Source organism: Acanthopagrus latus, chromosome 22 (genome assembly GCF_904848185.1).
Source record: "Acanthopagrus latus isolate v.2019 chromosome 22, fAcaLat1.1, whole genome shotgun sequence".
Classification (NCBI taxonomy): Eukaryota; Metazoa; Chordata; class Actinopteri; order Spariformes; family Sparidae; genus Acanthopagrus; species Acanthopagrus latus.
Window position 1 is genome coordinate 16,108,431 of NC_051060.1, and position 17,431 is coordinate 16,125,861.

At 40.2% G+C, this 17,431-nt stretch overlaps 2 protein-coding genes across 3 annotated transcripts; both read left to right on the forward strand.

Moving 5' to 3' along the window:
• The first annotated feature begins 203 nt into the window (after positions 1-203).
• cmtr1 (cap methyltransferase 1) lies at positions 204-10,323 on the forward strand. 2 transcript variants are annotated; one of them, XM_037087114.1, is made up of 24 exons: positions 204-637; positions 1,951-2,055; positions 2,283-2,428; positions 2,563-2,721; positions 2,826-2,918; positions 3,045-3,116; positions 3,342-3,436; positions 3,762-3,834; positions 3,944-4,142; positions 4,240-4,358; positions 4,549-4,645; positions 4,817-4,949; positions 5,846-6,025; positions 6,112-6,168; positions 6,273-6,330; positions 6,437-6,505; positions 6,764-6,895; positions 7,281-7,406; positions 7,647-7,738; positions 7,824-7,892; positions 8,097-8,144; positions 8,244-8,356; positions 8,877-8,985; positions 9,110-10,323. In XM_037087114.1, exons 2-24 carry the CDS (start codon positions 1,956-1,958, stop codon positions 9,243-9,245), a joined length of 2,475 nt encoding a protein of 824 aa, XP_036943009.1. In that variant the 5' UTR covers positions 204-637; positions 1,951-1,955; the 3' UTR covers positions 9,246-10,323. The 2 variants fall into 2 exon arrangements, with proteins under 2 accessions (XP_036943009.1, XP_036943010.1); XM_037087115.1 differs by having other exon boundaries at positions 204-411.
• Positions 10,324-11,400: 1,077 nt separating this feature from the next.
• On the forward strand, positions 11,401-16,001 carry hebp2 (heme binding protein 2). Its single transcript, XM_037086203.1, has 5 exons — positions 11,401-11,476; positions 11,731-11,835; positions 13,080-13,215; positions 13,857-14,037; positions 14,230-16,001. The coding sequence occupies exons 1-5, from the start codon at positions 11,414-11,416 to the stop codon at positions 14,411-14,413; spliced, it is 669 nt and encodes a 222-aa protein (XP_036942098.1). The 5' UTR covers positions 11,401-11,413; the 3' UTR covers positions 14,414-16,001.
• Positions 16,002-17,431: the final 1,430 nt, after the last annotated feature.

Genomic DNA, 17,431 nt, shown 5'->3' on the forward strand with positions numbered 1-17,431 from the left:
TGTATTTATTTCAACATTTTGTCAACAACACACAGCCATTGCCTTCATAACAGTCCAAGTCCAACATAACACAGTGTAATCCAAGACAGCGTAGCCCATAAAAATCATACAATGCACACAATTTTAAAGAAATACAAAATATCATAAAAAAATAAAAATAAAAACATACAGGCACTTCCATAGACAGCCGTTACGTCACGCGCATCATTACTGCGTGTCGTCAGAACAAGAAGGACCCCTGAATGCTCTAAAATCAGAACGCGGGCTAATGTAAACTTCGAAAACAGAGTATTTATTACAAAAGTTTCCCTGCGAATAAAAGTCTTACTGGGAGATCTCGAAACACATGCGGACTAAACGTTGTGTCGCTACAGTCTCACGACAGAGGAGTGAAGTTTGTCTTCTGAGCTGGTAAAAAACTAGCTGGCTAATTTAGCTAGCCAACAGCTAATGCTGCTACAGCTGCGCAGTTTCGTTTCACAGAAAACACCGAAAACATCCACAGTGACACTAACCAGCCAAACGAGTTTACTTTAGCTGTGATATACTGCAAAGGCATATATCTTGGAGAGTGGCATGGGCCGACTTTGCCAAAGTTTGATAGCTGACTGCTGCTAACTACAACATAACCGCAGAGGTAACGGTTCATATTTGCAGAAAATGTATTTTTCAGATTGTAACATTATGATTGTCAACATCTGGCAACGTGGAGGTTCAAAGGATTGCTAGTGATATGTGTGATGTGGACTAGCCACGGGTTAATCCTTTCCTGAGTGTAATGAACGACACTAACTGCTCGGGTACATATGACTTGATATCATATCCTTTCCTTAATGGCCTTGCTTCTTCTACTTACATCTAGTGTCACTACAGAAAATACTGCAACCTCATACCTCAACATGCATGTTTTGGATTGTTTTGGAAATATCGATAATTATACCAGGGCTAAAAACACTGTACACTTTATCTGCTCAGAATATGGTTTGGCAGTACCCACTGTAATATTGGTCGCTATTTTCCTTCTCTTCATACACATGTTTATATGCTGAGGGAAAACGTAACTCAGATTATTGCACTTATAACCTTGCAGCCATTAAAATTGCAATTATTGGTTATTATTACGTTCCATGGTTTTTAAAATCATGCAATAATTATTTATTTTTGTAAAGGTCTAACCTAATGTAGCCAATCACAATGTAACAGTTTAAAATAGGGCTACACAACACCGAAAGAAAACTGACCTGGCAGTATTATGTTTTTTCTGTGGTATGTATTTCGATATGAAAAAAAAATACAGGAATTGTTACCAGATAACTTGAATCGCACAATAGAGGCCATGCAGGTTGCAGGGGAACTATTGGATGGAAATATTGTCAGTATACATTATGTGCCTCAGTCTTTACTTTAATCTTGAATGCTGCAAAAACACATCTAAAATTTTAAAGAGTTGAGTTGACTTGCCTTTCTTGACATTGTACGTCTTGTGATGCGACTGCTGAAGTGATTTATTGTGCAGCACTAGTGTACAGGGATGTATACAACGATAAAATGAGGAAAATAAATGACTTTCATTTGTCATCTTAGCAGATGTTTGTATTTTTCTGAAGAAATAACCAGCACTGTATGCATACGCTTAGTGCCGGCACGTAGTAGATACATTTGATTTATAGTCAATTCGTGAATACTTTATGTCAGTCATGTCAAAATTCATTTTGGCTGCCTCTCATACACACTTCATTGTGTTCATTTCAGTCCACCTCTGTTGTTTTTTTGTTTATTTTTTGTACATCAAGGTAGATTCTGTCGTGCTGTTCAAATTCATTTTTATTTTTCAAATTACCTTAACGCAAGGTTGGGTATTCCTGTCACAGTTCTTGGTTTTCCCCCTGTGTGCTGCTGCACCTCATCCATCAGACTGAGGATGTTTTTTTTTGTCCTGCTGTGTTACAGCCACGATGAAGAGAAGAATCGAAGCGCCGTCTGCACCACCGCAGGCAGCAAAAAGGCTTCATGAGGAGAGTAGCTCAGATGAAGAGTCACAATTATCCAGACAAGGTAGATCTATTAATTTTCCCCCAAACAATGTCTGCTCTGATAATAGACTAAGATAATAATGAAGGTCATTTTCCAATTGGTTGTTGATCCACCAGATGTTAGGCTGTTAGGACAAGTAGTTAATATGGTTTTATCTGTCATTTTTTTGCTCACTTTGGTGTCTTAGTCTGCTCCTGTTTCTACATGAACGGTTTGTACCTATGTCTCTGTGGTGTTGTCCTTTCTAGACTCGAGCCAAAATGAGTCCCTCAGTGACCCGGAGGATCACAGACCGGGATTCTCCATGTCCTCCAGATCATCTTTTGATGACCAAGATGGCACACAGTCCGCCTCCAGTTTCACTATGTACAACAGTGTGTCACAGAAACTCATGGTAATGTATTGAAACCCACAGCAACACTAGATATTTACCAGTTGTTTCACAGTTTGTTTTAATTTCAAAAGTATTCAGTAGCGACAGGTTTTCCGTTGCCTTTTCCCAATTCCATTAATCTCTCGTACCTTTAGGCCAAGATGGGCTTCCGGGAGGGTGAAGGTCTGGGTAAGTTTGGGCAGGGACGCAAAGAGATTGTGGAGGCCTCCACTCAGCGAGGGAGAAGGGGTCTTGGTCTCACGCTGCAGGGCTTTCAAGGGGAGCTCAATGTCGACTGGCGCGATGAACCAGAGGTACACTTCTGTGTAAATCCTGATAATCCGTCGACATAATCTGTTGCTTCCAACTTACTTTGTTTTCTCTAATTTTTTGTTTTGTTTTCTGTTTGTCCATCCAGCCCAGTGCTATAGAAAAAGTAGACTGGTTCCCAGAATGTACCACAGAGAACCCAGATTCAGATGAGCTGAGGGACTGGATGGTTCTGGGACGGGTAAATACAGACACTTCAGACACTCACTTGTTTATAGATGTATCATACACAATCTTTTTTAAGGCATACTCTTGGGCCTCATGAATATATACTGTGTTTTAAAGTCTTGTTTTTATTTGCTTGCAGAGAAAACTTAAGATCGAGGATGAGACAGAGTTTTGCACTGAAGACCTCCTGCACACTCTTCTAAGGTGCAAGGTGAGTTCCAACCTCTGTTTCATTCTGTTGCCTTTTTATTTTATCATGTACGTGTCTCCCTATATTTCCTTTGTTTGGATTTTAGAACCCTTTACCTTCACTGTATTGTTGTTGAGGATTTTACTGGAGATTTTTGTGTCCAAAGCTCTGTGAATTGCCCTCCTCAGTTGATAATACCGTAATATCTCTTGAGTTGTGTAACTACTCCACCTGTTTGATGTTCAGACGGTGTTTGATAACCTGGAGGGCGAGGAGATGAGGAGATCACGAACACGCTCTAATCCTTATGAGATGATCAGAGGAGGTATCTTCCTTAACAGGTCAGTCTTTACAAATGGTCCATGTGGATTATGTTGCATTAGTCATTTGCTTTTTTGGGGTTTTAGTTCACTGAGCTACTGTGTGTTAATATACATTTATATGATATAGTCAGGGATGCATCGTCAGCTGATATTTATAACTGATAATCATATGTCGGCATCTCTACAGTAAATGCAGCTTATGATTAATTCCTGTATTAGTTCATTTTTAAAGAGTTAAGTTATTTACTTTACTATTTACTAATTTTCACATCGCTTGCTGTGTGCTTTGTGGTGTGCCAAGCTTTTAAATGAGATGACAAGTTGTTTTACTTCCCGGCTTTAGAGCTGCTATGAAAATGGCCAACATTGACCACTGCTTCGACAATATGTTCACCAACCCAAAGGATGCGCAAGGGGTGAGCTAGTCAAAGTAACTGCTGGTTTGTGCTGCACTGAACTTTTGTTGGCTCAGCACACACAGGCCCACATGAGCAGAAGGCGAGACTAACCTCTCTCGTTATGTAGAAACCTCTGACAAAGGACCGCGAGGGCGAGCTTCTGTACTTCGGCGACGTCTGTGCGGGGCCTGGAGGCTTTTCGGAGTACATACTGTGGAAGAGGCGTTGGCATGCCAAGGGCTTTGGCATGACACTGAAAGGACCCTGTGACTTCAAGCTGGAAGATTTTTATGCTGCACCGAGTGAACTGTTCGAGCCTTACTATGGTACGTGCATGCACATCACGTTCAGGGGTGGGACAGGAGCTGGTTATGTCTCAGGTGATGAATGATGCAGCAAACGCTTGACCTCTGTGTGTTCCAGGTGAGGGAGGAGTGGACGGGGATGGCGACATCACAAAGCCAGAAAACATAACTGCCTTCCGAAACTTTGTCCTGGAAAATACAGAGAGAAAAGGGATGCACTTCCTCATGGCAGATGGGGTGAGTCTATTTCATACATCCAACTGCGGACTATATTTGTAGCTACGCTTCTGCTTCAAAGCATGCTAAATCTGTAATTTACATATCAAACGGCAGATAAGTTCACAGATCCCTGCTCTCAGTGGGTTGAACTAACATGTTCAGCTTTTCGTGCAGTGATTGGGGATTTCATGACTCTGATCTCTGGTAGGGTTTTTCTGTGGAAGGCCAGGAAAACATCCAGGAGATCCTGAGTAAACAGCTGCTGCTCTGTCAGTTCCTCACAGCCCTCTCTACACTCAGGACAGGTATGTGCACAGTATATGAAGTAGTTAAGTACTTTCTCTAGTGAGTTGAATCAGGCACCAACTGTCACACATATCAGCCTCGATATTCCTTTATTGTCTTCGTGTTGTATTGTGTCTGTGTTTATATCACTGTTCTGGCTCCATCACAATGGTACTTTTTGTCGTCTCCAGGTGGTCACTTTGTCTGTAAGACGTTTGACCTCTTCACTCCCTTCAGTGTGGGTTTGGTCTACCTGCTCTACCTCTGCTTCGAGAGGATCTCTCTCTTCAAACCTGTCACCAGCAGGCCTGCCAACTCTGAGAGGTAAGGCCTTGTGTGTGTGTGTGTGTTTGTGATCGTACCCCACATGCATTAAGATCTGGTTACTTGTACAGTGCAACTTTGTTGTTATTATATTTCAAGTGAATATTAATGATTAGGTAAATGTAGTTTTGTTAACTGACTATTCCAAGTGGCAGCAAGATGACAATACCCATATGTTTTGTAACATAGTCTGTGTGTTCTATGACGTTAATAATTTATTTTGTACTTACTATTGGGGTGGAAGCTGTAAGTTAATTCAGCAGGGTATCACATAGCTTTAAAATCTTTTGATGAATGGCAATTTCTTTAACAAATATTGCAAATTATGGTCTAAAATATTTAGACAGTTTAAAAATAAATCAAAACCTAATAGATCATAAACACTGTCACAGTTGAAAGCAGTAGAAAAGTTTTTCATGACTATATTACATACTCATATGTCAATGATATGAAGGTCTATAGTATCAAACTCTGTCTTCAACATATCATTGGATGTCAAATTGGGGGGGTGAGGTGTGCAGACAGAACTTTTTTTAAATTTGAAAATACAAGGTATATTTATATTGTGTTTCAGCAAACTTTGTAACATTGATGTCATGACTTGTGGTCAGAATGTATGAAGAAATTTGCTCTTTTGTTGGAAGAAAAGATGACGTAAGCGATTTACAACATGAGGTAGTGGTACGCTTCAGCCTCTTGTGGTCCAAATCAGAATTACAAAAACATACACTTCAAAAAATGATCCTGACATGTAAAACTATTTTTTACCAGCCAATAGTTTCACAAACAAAGAAACAAAAAAAACATAATAGGACAGGAGAGAAGCCTAACTGGAGAGAATCTGTGCAGAAACTGATTGCATCTGTTAAACTGTTCCAACTTGTCACCATCTGCAGGTATATAGTTTGTCGTGGTCTGAAGCCCGGGTCGGATGCCGTCAGGGAGTACATGTTCAGAATCAACCTGAAATTGAACCAGCTGAGGAACACGGACATGGACGTCACAGAGGTGGTTCCTTTGAGCATCATCAAGGAAGACACCGACTTCTACCAGTTTATGGTGAACTCCAATGAGAGGTATAAAAACACAGTATTCACCAAGGCCTTAATGTTTTCATTTCCAACTCAGTGACTGACTGAAAATGTATTAAATATCACTGCAGCCTCTGTGCAGTCCAGATAAAGGCCTTGGCCAAGATCCATGCCTACGTCATAGACCCGTGAGTAACCGTACTCAGACTGTGCATTTATATCTGTTGCAGTAAAACCATGTGTGGATGTTTATAATGCAACTGACCGTGTATCACTGTGATTGTTACTCTAGGACCCTTTCTGAGCCAAGACAAGCGGACATTAGGAAGGAGTGTCTGAAAGTTTGGGGGGTGAGTAGAGAAACTGTGATACACATACTCAGCTGAAATTAGACATGATAATGCAGCTTTAGTCGATTTCATTCCACCTCTAATTACATTTTGTGTCCACTTGCAGGTCCCTGACAAAGCCAGAGTTGCTCCTGGTTCTTCAGACCCAAAAACCAAATTCTATGAACTGATTAAGGTAAGTCATCTTACCGGGGAATAAAACAGTACTGATAAATGTGCAATTTCATTTCTTTCCCAGTTTAATTAAATGTAAGCACCTTTCTTCACTTGGGGAAAGCATGAATATTTTCCAGAGGGGATGCTCTGGAATCAGATTCAAAAGCAATTGTTACATATTTGGTTGGGCTGAAATACTGTTATAAATGGTTTGGTTTAAAATGTTTGTCCCCATTTTTTAATCTTCATGCGCTTCTGTTCACTCGCTGTATCTCAGAATTCAGATGTGGAGTCGTTCCAGTGTAAGCTCACATCTCTCAGCTCCACCACACTGGAGAAGTTGCGTCACGTCCTTGACCACAGGTGCATTGTGGGAGGTGGAGAGCAGATCTTTCTTCTGGCACTTGGGGTAAGACTTAGGCAACACATACACCAAAATATAGTTCTTCAACTTGTGTCCCACCACTTAATACTATATGTTTTTCAGACAATCTTCTTTTCATACCCAGCAGGAGTAATTTCACTTTTTCCAAATGATTATATGTGATATCAGATAGCAGCTCCTATCTATGCATTTTTACACGCTGTAATTGGACAACCAGACCGGTATCATCAAATTAATCTATCTCCTAAATAAATAAAAACACAGATCTCACAGGCCAGTCTGTTCCCCCCTAGTTTTTCTATTCTAGAGGGATAGTGGTGACCAGGGAGTTTTTTAAGAGTGCTGGCCTGTGTTTGAACCTGTTTTCATCTTTTTATCTACTCTCTCCGTTTCCCCTTGGCTTGTGCAGAAGTCTCAGATATACACATGGGATGGGAAGATGCCCTTACGCTGGAGGAAGCTGGAAAATTTCAAGCTGGAGCTGCCAAGAGATACACTTATGAGTGTGGAGATTGTCCAAGAGCTGAAGGGCGAGGTGAGAGGAGGGACTAGAAAGATGAAGTGTTATACTTATGAAATATGGAAACCTGTGTTATAATCTCTTTAAGCTTGGCTCTGTTTCTGTTGATGCTAAATGATAACAGTTTTTCTGTTCTGTTTCTTGTTGATCACGTGCTTCGTATATCTGTATATGGAGTTTGTAGTCATTTTAATCCCTTTCCCCTGAAAAGAAACCATTGCATTTAGTTAGAAATACAATATGTTTTATCCTCAGGGCAAAGCTCAACGTAGAATCAACGCAGTCCACGTAATGGATGTACTCATACTGAATGGCACTGATGTAAGAGATAAGCACTTCAACCAAAGGTATGACAGCGTCATCTCTTTCATTGATTGTTACGTTTTTGTTTACTTTCTATAGTTAACTAATTAATACCTGTTGCATGTCCAGGATCCAGATGGCTGAGAAGTTTGTGAAGGCCGTCGCCAAACCCAGCAGACCAGACATGAACCCTATCAGGTATTAATGAGAAGAATTTAAACACTGCCTTCTATTTTATTTGCAGGGATAAGAAAGCACTGGATCGATGGACACTTACATAATACCACATGTGCGGTGTAGTTAGATATCATATTTAAGAATATTACAGTACACAAACATTCAAAACAAAGTGTTGTTGATTATTTATGTCTTAAACTATAATGTGTCTTTTACCCCAAACAGAGTGAAGGAGGTCTACAGGCTAGAAGAAATGGAGAAAATCTTTGTCAGGTATGTTCTTACCGATCATCAACATGATCTATAAAATATGAGGCCAAGTTTTATATAAACATTTACTGAATGTTGGGGGTTTTCTACTATTTTATCTAGACTAGAGATGAAGGTGACGAAGAGTTCAGGAGGAGTTCCACGTCTGTCCTACACAGGCAGAGATGATCGACACTTCCTTCCCACGGGTCTTTACATCATTAAAACTGCCAATGGTATGTATGAGTGCTGGTGCCTATTTAAGCTGGCCTATTGAAGAATATCTGCATGATGCAAATGTATTTCACACTAAACACATAGTAACTGCAGTGTGTCTTTAAACCAACCCCAACTTCAAAGCCAAATCTAGTCCTTCAGTCCAGTCCCCCATATTTTGTTATATGTTTGTTCCATATTGTGCCTACTTTGTCCCTGGCATTGTTAGGTAAGAAGCTTAAAAGATGAAATCAGTAAATCAGGCTACTTTTACTTGAAAGGTCACTCGTGATTGAGTGTTGTATGAGGTAAGGGAAGAACAGGATTGTAGTTGGATTTAGAAACATGACAATACAGGCATTTTCCCTTTCCCTTTTAGGAGAAACAGAAGACTTGCCAACCCGTGTTGCTGCTGCAGCTCAGTGTCAAGAAATGGAACTTTAATTTGTGTCAACTTTACATCAAAGCCTCAACAATCCTGTGGACAAAACACAGTTGAACATTTCAAATAAAAATGTCTCCTCTGTTTCCCTCCCTCAGAGCCCTGGACGATGGCTTACAGTAAAAACTCTAAGATGAAGTTCTTCTATAATAAGACAACCAAGGAGTCCACCTATGACATGCCACCCAACGCTGCTGCCCCCTTCCAGTATGTACCATCTTCTCTATCCATATTGAGTACATTTTTTTGTGATGTAATCAGTTAAATCAATCAGTTATATGGAGGATGATCTGATAAATGAACAGCGTCCTTTTTTTGTCTTCGTCCGCAGTGTTTGTCACTCGGAGCGCCTCTTCTGGGCCTGGGTGGACGGAGTGATAGTCCACGATTCTCAGACCAGGATGGACCCCGAGAAACTGTCCAAAGATGAAGTTTTGTCCTTCGTGCATCAGTATTACCAGCCCTGAAACACTCACAGAGCCCTGGAGCTTCTTCAGCTACAACCTGGTCACAGAATGTACTAATTTATGGACGATGCAGAGTCTGAGAAATGGTTATCAAATAAAGCTTTAATTGATATTTATGTTGACAATAAAAAAGGGAATATGAAAGACCAAATAAATAAAATACTAACACATAGAATATAGCTAGCGTGTATATTTAATATACTTTTTTAATCCCTTTTCTTATTGTGCATTTAAATAATAATTACTATGCTGCTTTATGAGCATTTCTTTGAGAATAATTGCCAGGTTGTAGCTTGAGCTCTGGGGCTCAGATGATGAATTGTTTGCTGCTGTTTCTAGCGGTGACATTTGGACTTTTTTGACAAACCACTCTGTCTTTCTGCCTTTTCTTCACTGCCCTTGGCTCTAAGAATTGTAATGAATAAAATCCTCCTCATAGGACAATATGGAGACACAAAGCTGCTGCAGTCTCTGCGTTCAATTGCATGTCCCCGTAGATGAGATTTTCACAGTCCCTCGTCCATACAATGCTTGTGAGTCTGCGTGTGCGTGTCTGCATACATCACGAGAGATGCATCCCAGATCGAGTTGCAAATGTTAATCTATGCATCCATATCTGTAAACACGGTCTCGCTTTGCCTCGCTCTACAACTGCTCCTGTCTTTGTCTCCGTGGAGACCGGGATCTGTTTGCTCAGGCTCTCGCGCCAACAGGCTGCTTGTTTTCACACCTGCTGAAGCCTAAATACAACCAAGGTGTTAATCAAACTGTTCCTCAGACTTGTTTCACAACAGTTACCAGATGTAGCAGCTTTTTACTCTTTTACATACCTGCTCTATTGCCACGCATGTGTGTCTGTGTGTGAGTTAAATTTTGAATGGTGTCCTCTTAGGTTTTTACGTTTGTTTCTACTCTTGACACCTCTTTGTGACTGTGCCTCATATCGCCTGGACTGTGTGTTTAATAAATATCGCAATTTAGTTTTTTGTTTTGTTTTCTTGTAAGGTTCGCTACCGATCCCTTTGATGTAAATAATAATGTAGAAAATAAAAAATGGAAGACGCTCTTCGAGAAACAACTTTCAACTGCCTGGTGAAATTTAATTTTGTCTGAGATGAATTTTTGCTAGAGAAAGGTGTTTGGAGGCCATGGAACACTATATTATGTTTTTACATGAGTGCCAGAATCAACCAGCATTCCTGTACTAGAATGCTACTTGGGCCAGGTTCTCTGTATGTCAGGAAAGTTGTGAAATAAGTACAATTATGAAAAATTCAATATGTGAACACTATCATTATATGATAAATGTGTTAGAGCTAGACTCGGATAGAATGCCAAACAATTAGGTAGCAAAAAATAAATAAATAAATAAATAAACAACTTACACAGACTGAACTTGTGTGGCCACTGGAGGTAGGGGGCTCTTTCTTTGCTTTGATAAACCTAATTTGTATTAAAACTATAGAAACTAATATTGCAAATAAATGTGTTCATATTTAAATGAAGACCAAACAATTGCAGTTGTAAAATGCTTTAGGAAGCTAGCTTTCTGCCCTAAGTATTGATCCAGGACTGTCTAAAGCTGGCCCACCAAATAGATGCTTCTTGCAATAAATAAATAAATAAATAAAAATGAGAAGTATATTTTGTTTTTATGTGAGCAACAAATGCTCTTAAACCACACATGACCCCTAGTTATGAATTATTCTTCATTATTTGGGGCCCTATAGTACCATTTTGCATCTAAACTAAACAATATGCCTGCTGAAAAAAACAGCATAGACCGGCACTAAAACATAATATATGCTGGTCTATGCTGTTTGTTTCAGCAGGGATTGCAATAGTCACTTGTTTCAACCACTAAGTTAACTTTTTTCCCCTCAAAATGCAAAGGTGTGTGCAGCCCAGTTTTAAAGAAAGCAGCCATGAGACACTATTGTGTGTGTGAGTGGCTTCATTTGAACGTGTAACTGCTATCATACAGCCCACAATCCTCATTCATAAATCCACGACACACAAACGTGTTTTTTAAATGTGGACCAAAGTTGAACACCTCCACCTTTGTATTTACTCACTTCTCTCGACGTTACGAAATCGGGACTCTTATTTTGAAAGGTACACTCGCGCTCAGCCAATCGGATCTCAGGTTTTGTAACAGTCCGGAAGTGATGTTATCAAAACAAACGCCACTCCACATCTTGTTAACACGGACCAAACGCGTCAGTTCACAGGTAATTATGCCTCAGTTTCTGCTTTAATTCAGTAACTTGCAACTTACAATAAGTTTTAACAGAAGTGTCGAGTCGGGCGGTGAAAAGTGTGACTTCGCCATTTATCTATGAATGATGTATTTTCAGAGACGTTTTTACAAGATAAGATCATAACTAGCCTCATCTGACTAAATGTGACAGGTTGTAAAACAAGATGAGCTGCAATGTAGTCTAACTTTACATGTGATGTACTCGGTCGATATTTGACTTTATAGAGACATCTGTTGGCCACCTTCACACCGGTCATGCTGAAAGCTGTGGGACAAGCTCTGTTCTCAACTGGACTGCAGAACCCCAAATTCACAGCAGAGGAGAAGCAGGTAAATGTTTCCCAGACCACCTTGTGCAGAAGGGCAGTAAACCTTTGGCCTGGTTGGTCTGCCATGTGACCAGACATTTTCAAGCATGATTGTTAAACTTTTCAATAATTCCACCTTCTCAGCTGTGAGGATTTGCCACTGGTCTCATTTTCATTCAGTCGTAAATGGAATGTTTTGGGGTTTTGGGCTGATGATGGGACAAAACAAGATATATGAGAACATCCTAACTACACTAAGAGGTTTATCCAGTTAAAGTGCCACACCTTTGCTGGATCCAGCTTCTCCTCTGTGAGAATTTGCTGCTGTTCAGAATTTAGCATGAAGAAGAAGTAATTACTGATGTCCCCTTGAGATTAAGATGATTAATATTAAGATGTTGCTTTACTGATCCCCCATGGGAGAAGTTTGCAGGTAGCACAGCAGTACAGAGGGAGATACGTAGCAGCACAAGTGTTAGTCACAATAATAGAGAGCTATTGGAAAGACTGTAATAACAATTTTAATAGAGTAATATAATTGAACAAAGATAAACATGCAATAAACAGCATGTTGTGATATTGTGATGGGTGTTGCACCTAAACATGTTTTAAGTTTCTGTTATGCTAAGTTTGAATACTTTTTATACCTTGACCAAAGTATGGTGTCATGTGGTGTGACAGTTGTTTCTGACATTTATTGATTCAGTGATTTAATTATTAAAAACAACAATCAACTGATTAATTTAAGGCTGCATCGATTTTTCATCGATTAAGCAGTTAGTTATTGGCTCTACAATATGTCAGAGAATGTCGATCAGTGTTTCCTAAGATGACGCCTTCAGCTGTCTTGTCTCATTCCACAACCCAAAGATATACCAAGTCTACTGTTGCATGAGTGTAAAGAAACTCCAAAATGTTAACATTTGAGCAGCTGGAATCAGAAAAGTGAGACTTTTTAAAAAGAGAATTACTCTAACTGTCCCATCGATTATCAACATAGCTGGCGATTAATTTGATTTTCATCGTTCATTTAATCATGTAATCATTTTCTCACAAGGAAGATGAGATAATTTGTGTCTTTATTGATCCCACGCAGGAGATATTCAATTTTGCACAGCAGCAAATGGGAACAATCAGTGTGCAGTGAAATATAAAGATAGAATAAAATAAAAGTGTACTCCAATGAATAATAATTGAATTTACCGTTATACGTCTAGACTCTTTTATATATGTATATAAATGTATATATTTGTGCATGTCCTACAGGGAGAGGACTATGAGGTTCGCACCTACCAGCCCACTAAGTGGGTGAGCACCACCCTGAGTGCGATGGAGTGGGACACAGCCATGAACGCCGGCTTCCGCAGGCTCTTCAACTACATTCAAGGCAACAATGGCAACAGTGAGTGTCTCCGTTTCTCTAACTGTCTTTTTTTTCTTTGTGGAAACTTTGTCAGTGTTGAAGTGTTTTTGAGTCTTATACTTTGTTGTACCTGTTAACAAACATGATATTCAGACATAAATTTAACCAAACAGAGCAAAGCCTGATTAAGGACAGTCAGTCGAGTTAATCGTGTCGAAAATGCCGCAGACTGAATCGGCGTGAATACAAAGGAGCCGATGAATAAATGCAGGAGTCGATGCGAAAGTGCACTTTAGTTCTTCCCTCAGCAGTTTGTGGCGGGGACACTGCTTTTTGTCTTACTCAGCAGTTTACGCCCCGCATTATTTATGGGAATATATATTGTTTGCGCTGGTGAAGTCTGCGGCGTTGGGAGGAGTGTGTGATCTGTAAAGCCTGGTGTGTTTAATCCTCTACATCTGCCAGACGTTGTTGTTATACGTCCGCCATCTGTTCACGTATCGTCAAGTTGCTCAACTTCTGATTCACCAGCTGGCAGCTGAGGGTTTGTTTAGAAAATTCAATATGTGTATTTCTTACGAGAGCTGATCGCATGTCACACTAACATCTCATTCGGCCTTAGATGTCTGACTGCATGTGTTTCATGTCTGTTAAAATTGTCTATCTCTCTGTTTCCTCAGAGGTGAAAGTGGAGATGACGGCCCCCGTCAGCTGCCGCGTGGACCCCGGCGCCGGCCCCACGTGTGAATCTCAGTTCACCATGTCCTTCTACGTCCCAGAGGAGCATCAGGAGAACCCTCCAGAGCCGAGCGACCCGGACGTGTTTGTGGAGCACAGGAAAGAGTTCACAGTTTATGTCAGGTAGAGAACGACCTCGGCATGAACTTCTTATAAGTCTAACTGTTGATAAAAGGTGATATTGTGTAAAGTTAATAAGACTTTTGTATTTGCACTTCTGCTCTTTTTTTTTTTTTTCACCAAATGTTTCCAACTGACTACAGATACCAGAACAAAAGAACTTCATCTGCTCTTTTTTTGTCTTTTCTTCTACAGGAGGTACGGCGGATTCTCCAATGAGAAAGCGAAGCGCGAGGAGCTCCTGAAACTACTGGAAAGCCTGCAGAGAGACGGGGTGCAGTACGTCGACAAGCCGTTCTACACCGCCGGGTACGACAGCCCCTTCAAACTGACCAACCGCAGGAACGAGGTCTGGGTCCTCAAGAAGGAGCCGGAGTAGGAAGACAAAGGTCAAGCAACGCTCCTGCCCATTATAACTCTCAGATAGCCACTCATTAAAAATAGTTTACATGATCTTTTGACAAGGCTTGAGGAATTTCAGACAGTTCAGCAACACTAAGCAAAGTCTAAAGTGGGAAAAGGAATCGTTGCTATTATCGAACTATAATGGATGAAATGGAAGTTTCAAGGTCACACTAATGATCAACATTTGTCTGTTTTGCTTTATTTGCTTTGGCTGTTGAATTACAGACTCACTGAAAGTCTTGATAAAGGGATCAAAACAGTGATTACAAAAGCTCCAGGAGGTCAAATTAAAAAAAGGGGGGAGCGGAGGGGAATATATATCCAGCAGGTGGAGCCAAGTAGTCAGGAAACAGTTTGTCTCATTTGGTGCATCCTGTTAGACCAAAAAACCACAAAGTGCCTTGTCACGTTTTTCAGTGATTGATTTATTTTCGCCTGTTATTTGCACACATTGCAAATTGCTGATTATTCGGTGATGCTTAAAGGATGGGAAAAAATGACTTAAATTGTTGATGATGTGATCGTTCTTCTTGTTTTTTTTTGTTTGTTTTTTTTACCCAAATCTTAATATAAACCATCTGTGTGTAAAATGATTAGGTTCACATGTTTTCAGGTCTGTCTTAAAGCAGTAAGCACATTAAAACAGTTATTTGATCCTAGAGGGTGAAATCGAGGAAAAGCATTATATAACTGTCCTTACTGGCCTTAAGAACGACAACATAACACTAATGATATCAATTAAAATCAAGGCGCTTCTTTTTTGGGACCTTTTCCAAGATTGAAAAAAAATATTTTCAAGCCATTTGGAAATGCCACAAAACTTGGAATAGGCAGGGAAGATCTACTAGTAAATATGAGATGTACCTAAAATCAAAATGCTTTTACTCTGTAACTCAACAGGAGGACTGTGTGATTAGTCTGGAATAACTTCTGGAAGGGACCAGTTATGTTTTCAATTCTAGGGTAGTTTTAAGACAAACCTGAGGAAATGTGAGCCCATCCTTTCACCTTGTAAGGTCACCTGCAGAGTCTGACTGCAGGGTTCTTTTTTTCTTTTTTTTTTGCTCTCGTCAGTCAGCGGTTGGCTGTGAAGGTGACTCTCCGGCAAAATGATTTTGTACATCTCACATTTATCTGATCTCAGGCGTGACTTACCGTCACTGAGTCATAGTAAAACTGGACCGGTCATACCTGCATCACCAAGTACGATGACCGAACAAGTGTGCCTGTGTGCTTTCAGCTCTGATCTGCCAACATCTGCGATGCTTGCTGTGTGCTGCTAAGGTGACATTTAAAAAAACTAACGTAAACATGCCTTTTTAAAACTCCTTTTTTTTGTTGTTGTTTTACATCAAATCATATTTATCCTCATGTGTATCTTTTAATCTGTTAGGGATTGTGTGTTTTTAATCCAGAAGGGGGGCAGTAACATGATACTTGATAAAGGAATGATGACACTGCACTGATAAATGAATAATGGAAGATATTACTTACTCCCACCTGATGCTTAAGAATGTGAAATGTTTTATCTCACCAATAATAAATATAACTGAGCATCTAATGGATTGATTATTCTGCAGGAAGCTTCGCATGCGGCTTGTTTATCTGATCTGTCTTGGACACGGGTCAGACCGTCCTCCTCGCACTGATCACCGTGACCTTTTATCAGCCCGGGTGAAATCTTCCCCACAGTTTCTGCGCCGCCCTTTTGTCCTCCCTCACCGTCCTCCTCTCGTCCTCCCCCTGCTCAGGTTCAGGTCTGCTGACTCACACATTTTGTTTTATTTGTGGCCGAATTTGTTCCCGCTATCATGTTCAGGCGCTCAGCAGAAATGACGTCTTTTTTTATCCCCTGCACACACGCACACACACACACACACACACACTTGTCTTCTTCTTTGCTGTTCACCAGTCGGATCGATCTCGACTGGTCGTGCTCGGAGGGGTGAAACATCGCCGCGGATAGGAAACGTGTAATGAGGCCTCGCTCTGTATTTTAATGTTATCTGCCCGCCTCCAGTCTGGTGGAGACCTCGAGTCAGGATAACACCGATATAAAAAGACTTCCATGACAAAAACCCATTTTCTGGCAACAAGAGATAAACCGGAAGAAAACTAATCAACACTTCTTTTCTTTCGAGTCACGTTTTTAACAAGTCTGAGGTATTTTAGTTTGATTACATGGAGGTTCCAGTGTTTTCCCACACGCCAGATTTCGAAATAGGCGGACGCGACCGCCAGAACTGTAGGTGTCAGTAGGTGTGCAAGTGGTTGGTTTCTTTGCGTGCGAGATAAATTTAGCTTTGCTGGCGACTGTTTTTCTCTAAGGCAAGTTTTTTTTTTTTTTTTCTTATATCGTTATCATTCCTCCCAGGCTGCCATTAGTTTCAGTACAGCATTAAAGATTAGGGCTTACTTCTGTAATCTATGAAACGTCTGAAAAGATGTGAGAAAACTGCCGTCACAACTTCCCAAAGAGCCCAGAGAGACGTCTTTAGACAGCTTTGTTTGGGCCAGAATCCAAATATATTTCATTTACTGCTGTATGAAGCTTTCTGGAAAAATTAAGCCAATAAATTAAATCAACTAATTAACCACTAAATGTTGCAGCTCTATAGACTTCTTTAAAACAGATCATTTCAGCATCTTTATCTTGGTTAAATAATATTGTTGTTATTTTACCAGTGAGTAGCAAACAGGTAATGTTGGACCTTGATGAGTCCCGTCAGAGGTTCCCAGCCTGTTGGTACAGTCTGTTTAAAGGCCCTCTAGATAAATCTTAAGATTAAACATGACTGACATATAAAGACAATAAAAAGTGCTAATGCAGAACGGCATTTTCTTAACTAATCCATGAGTTGTTTGGTCTTTAAAATGTGAAAAATGTAGATCAGTGTTTCCCAAATCCCAACATAACATTGTTCAATTAATTTTTTTTTGTCCACAAGCCAAAAATATCCAGTTCACTGCTGAGAAAAATGAGACAATAATC

What these genes read in the sequence shown, in the direction of transcription:
- hebp2 (XM_037086203.1), top strand. Translation starts at nt 11,414, where the DNA reads ATGTTATCAAAACAAACGCCACTCCACATCTTGTTAACACGGACCAAA. An exon ending in TCACAGCAGAGGAGAAGCAG is followed by an intron (nt 11,836 to 13,079) that starts GTAAATGTTTCC and finishes CATGTCCTACAG; the next exon opens with GGAGAGGACTATGAGGTTCG. An exon ending in GAGTTCACAGTTTATGTCAG is followed by an intron (nt 14,038 to 14,229) that starts GTAGAGAACGAC and finishes TTTCTTCTACAG; the next exon opens with GAGGTACGGCGGATTCTCCA.
- cmtr1 (XM_037087114.1), top strand. Translation starts at nt 1,956, where the DNA reads ATGAAGAGAAGAATCGAAGCGCCGTCTGCACCACCGCAGGCAGCAAAA. An exon ending in ATGGTGAACTCCAATGAGAG is followed by an intron (nt 6,026 to 6,111) that starts GTATAAAAACAC and finishes ATATCACTGCAG; the next exon opens with CCTCTGTGCAGTCCAGATAA. An exon ending in CATGCCTACGTCATAGACCC is followed by an intron (nt 6,169 to 6,272) that starts GTGAGTAACCGT and finishes TTGTTACTCTAG; the next exon opens with GACCCTTTCTGAGCCAAGAC.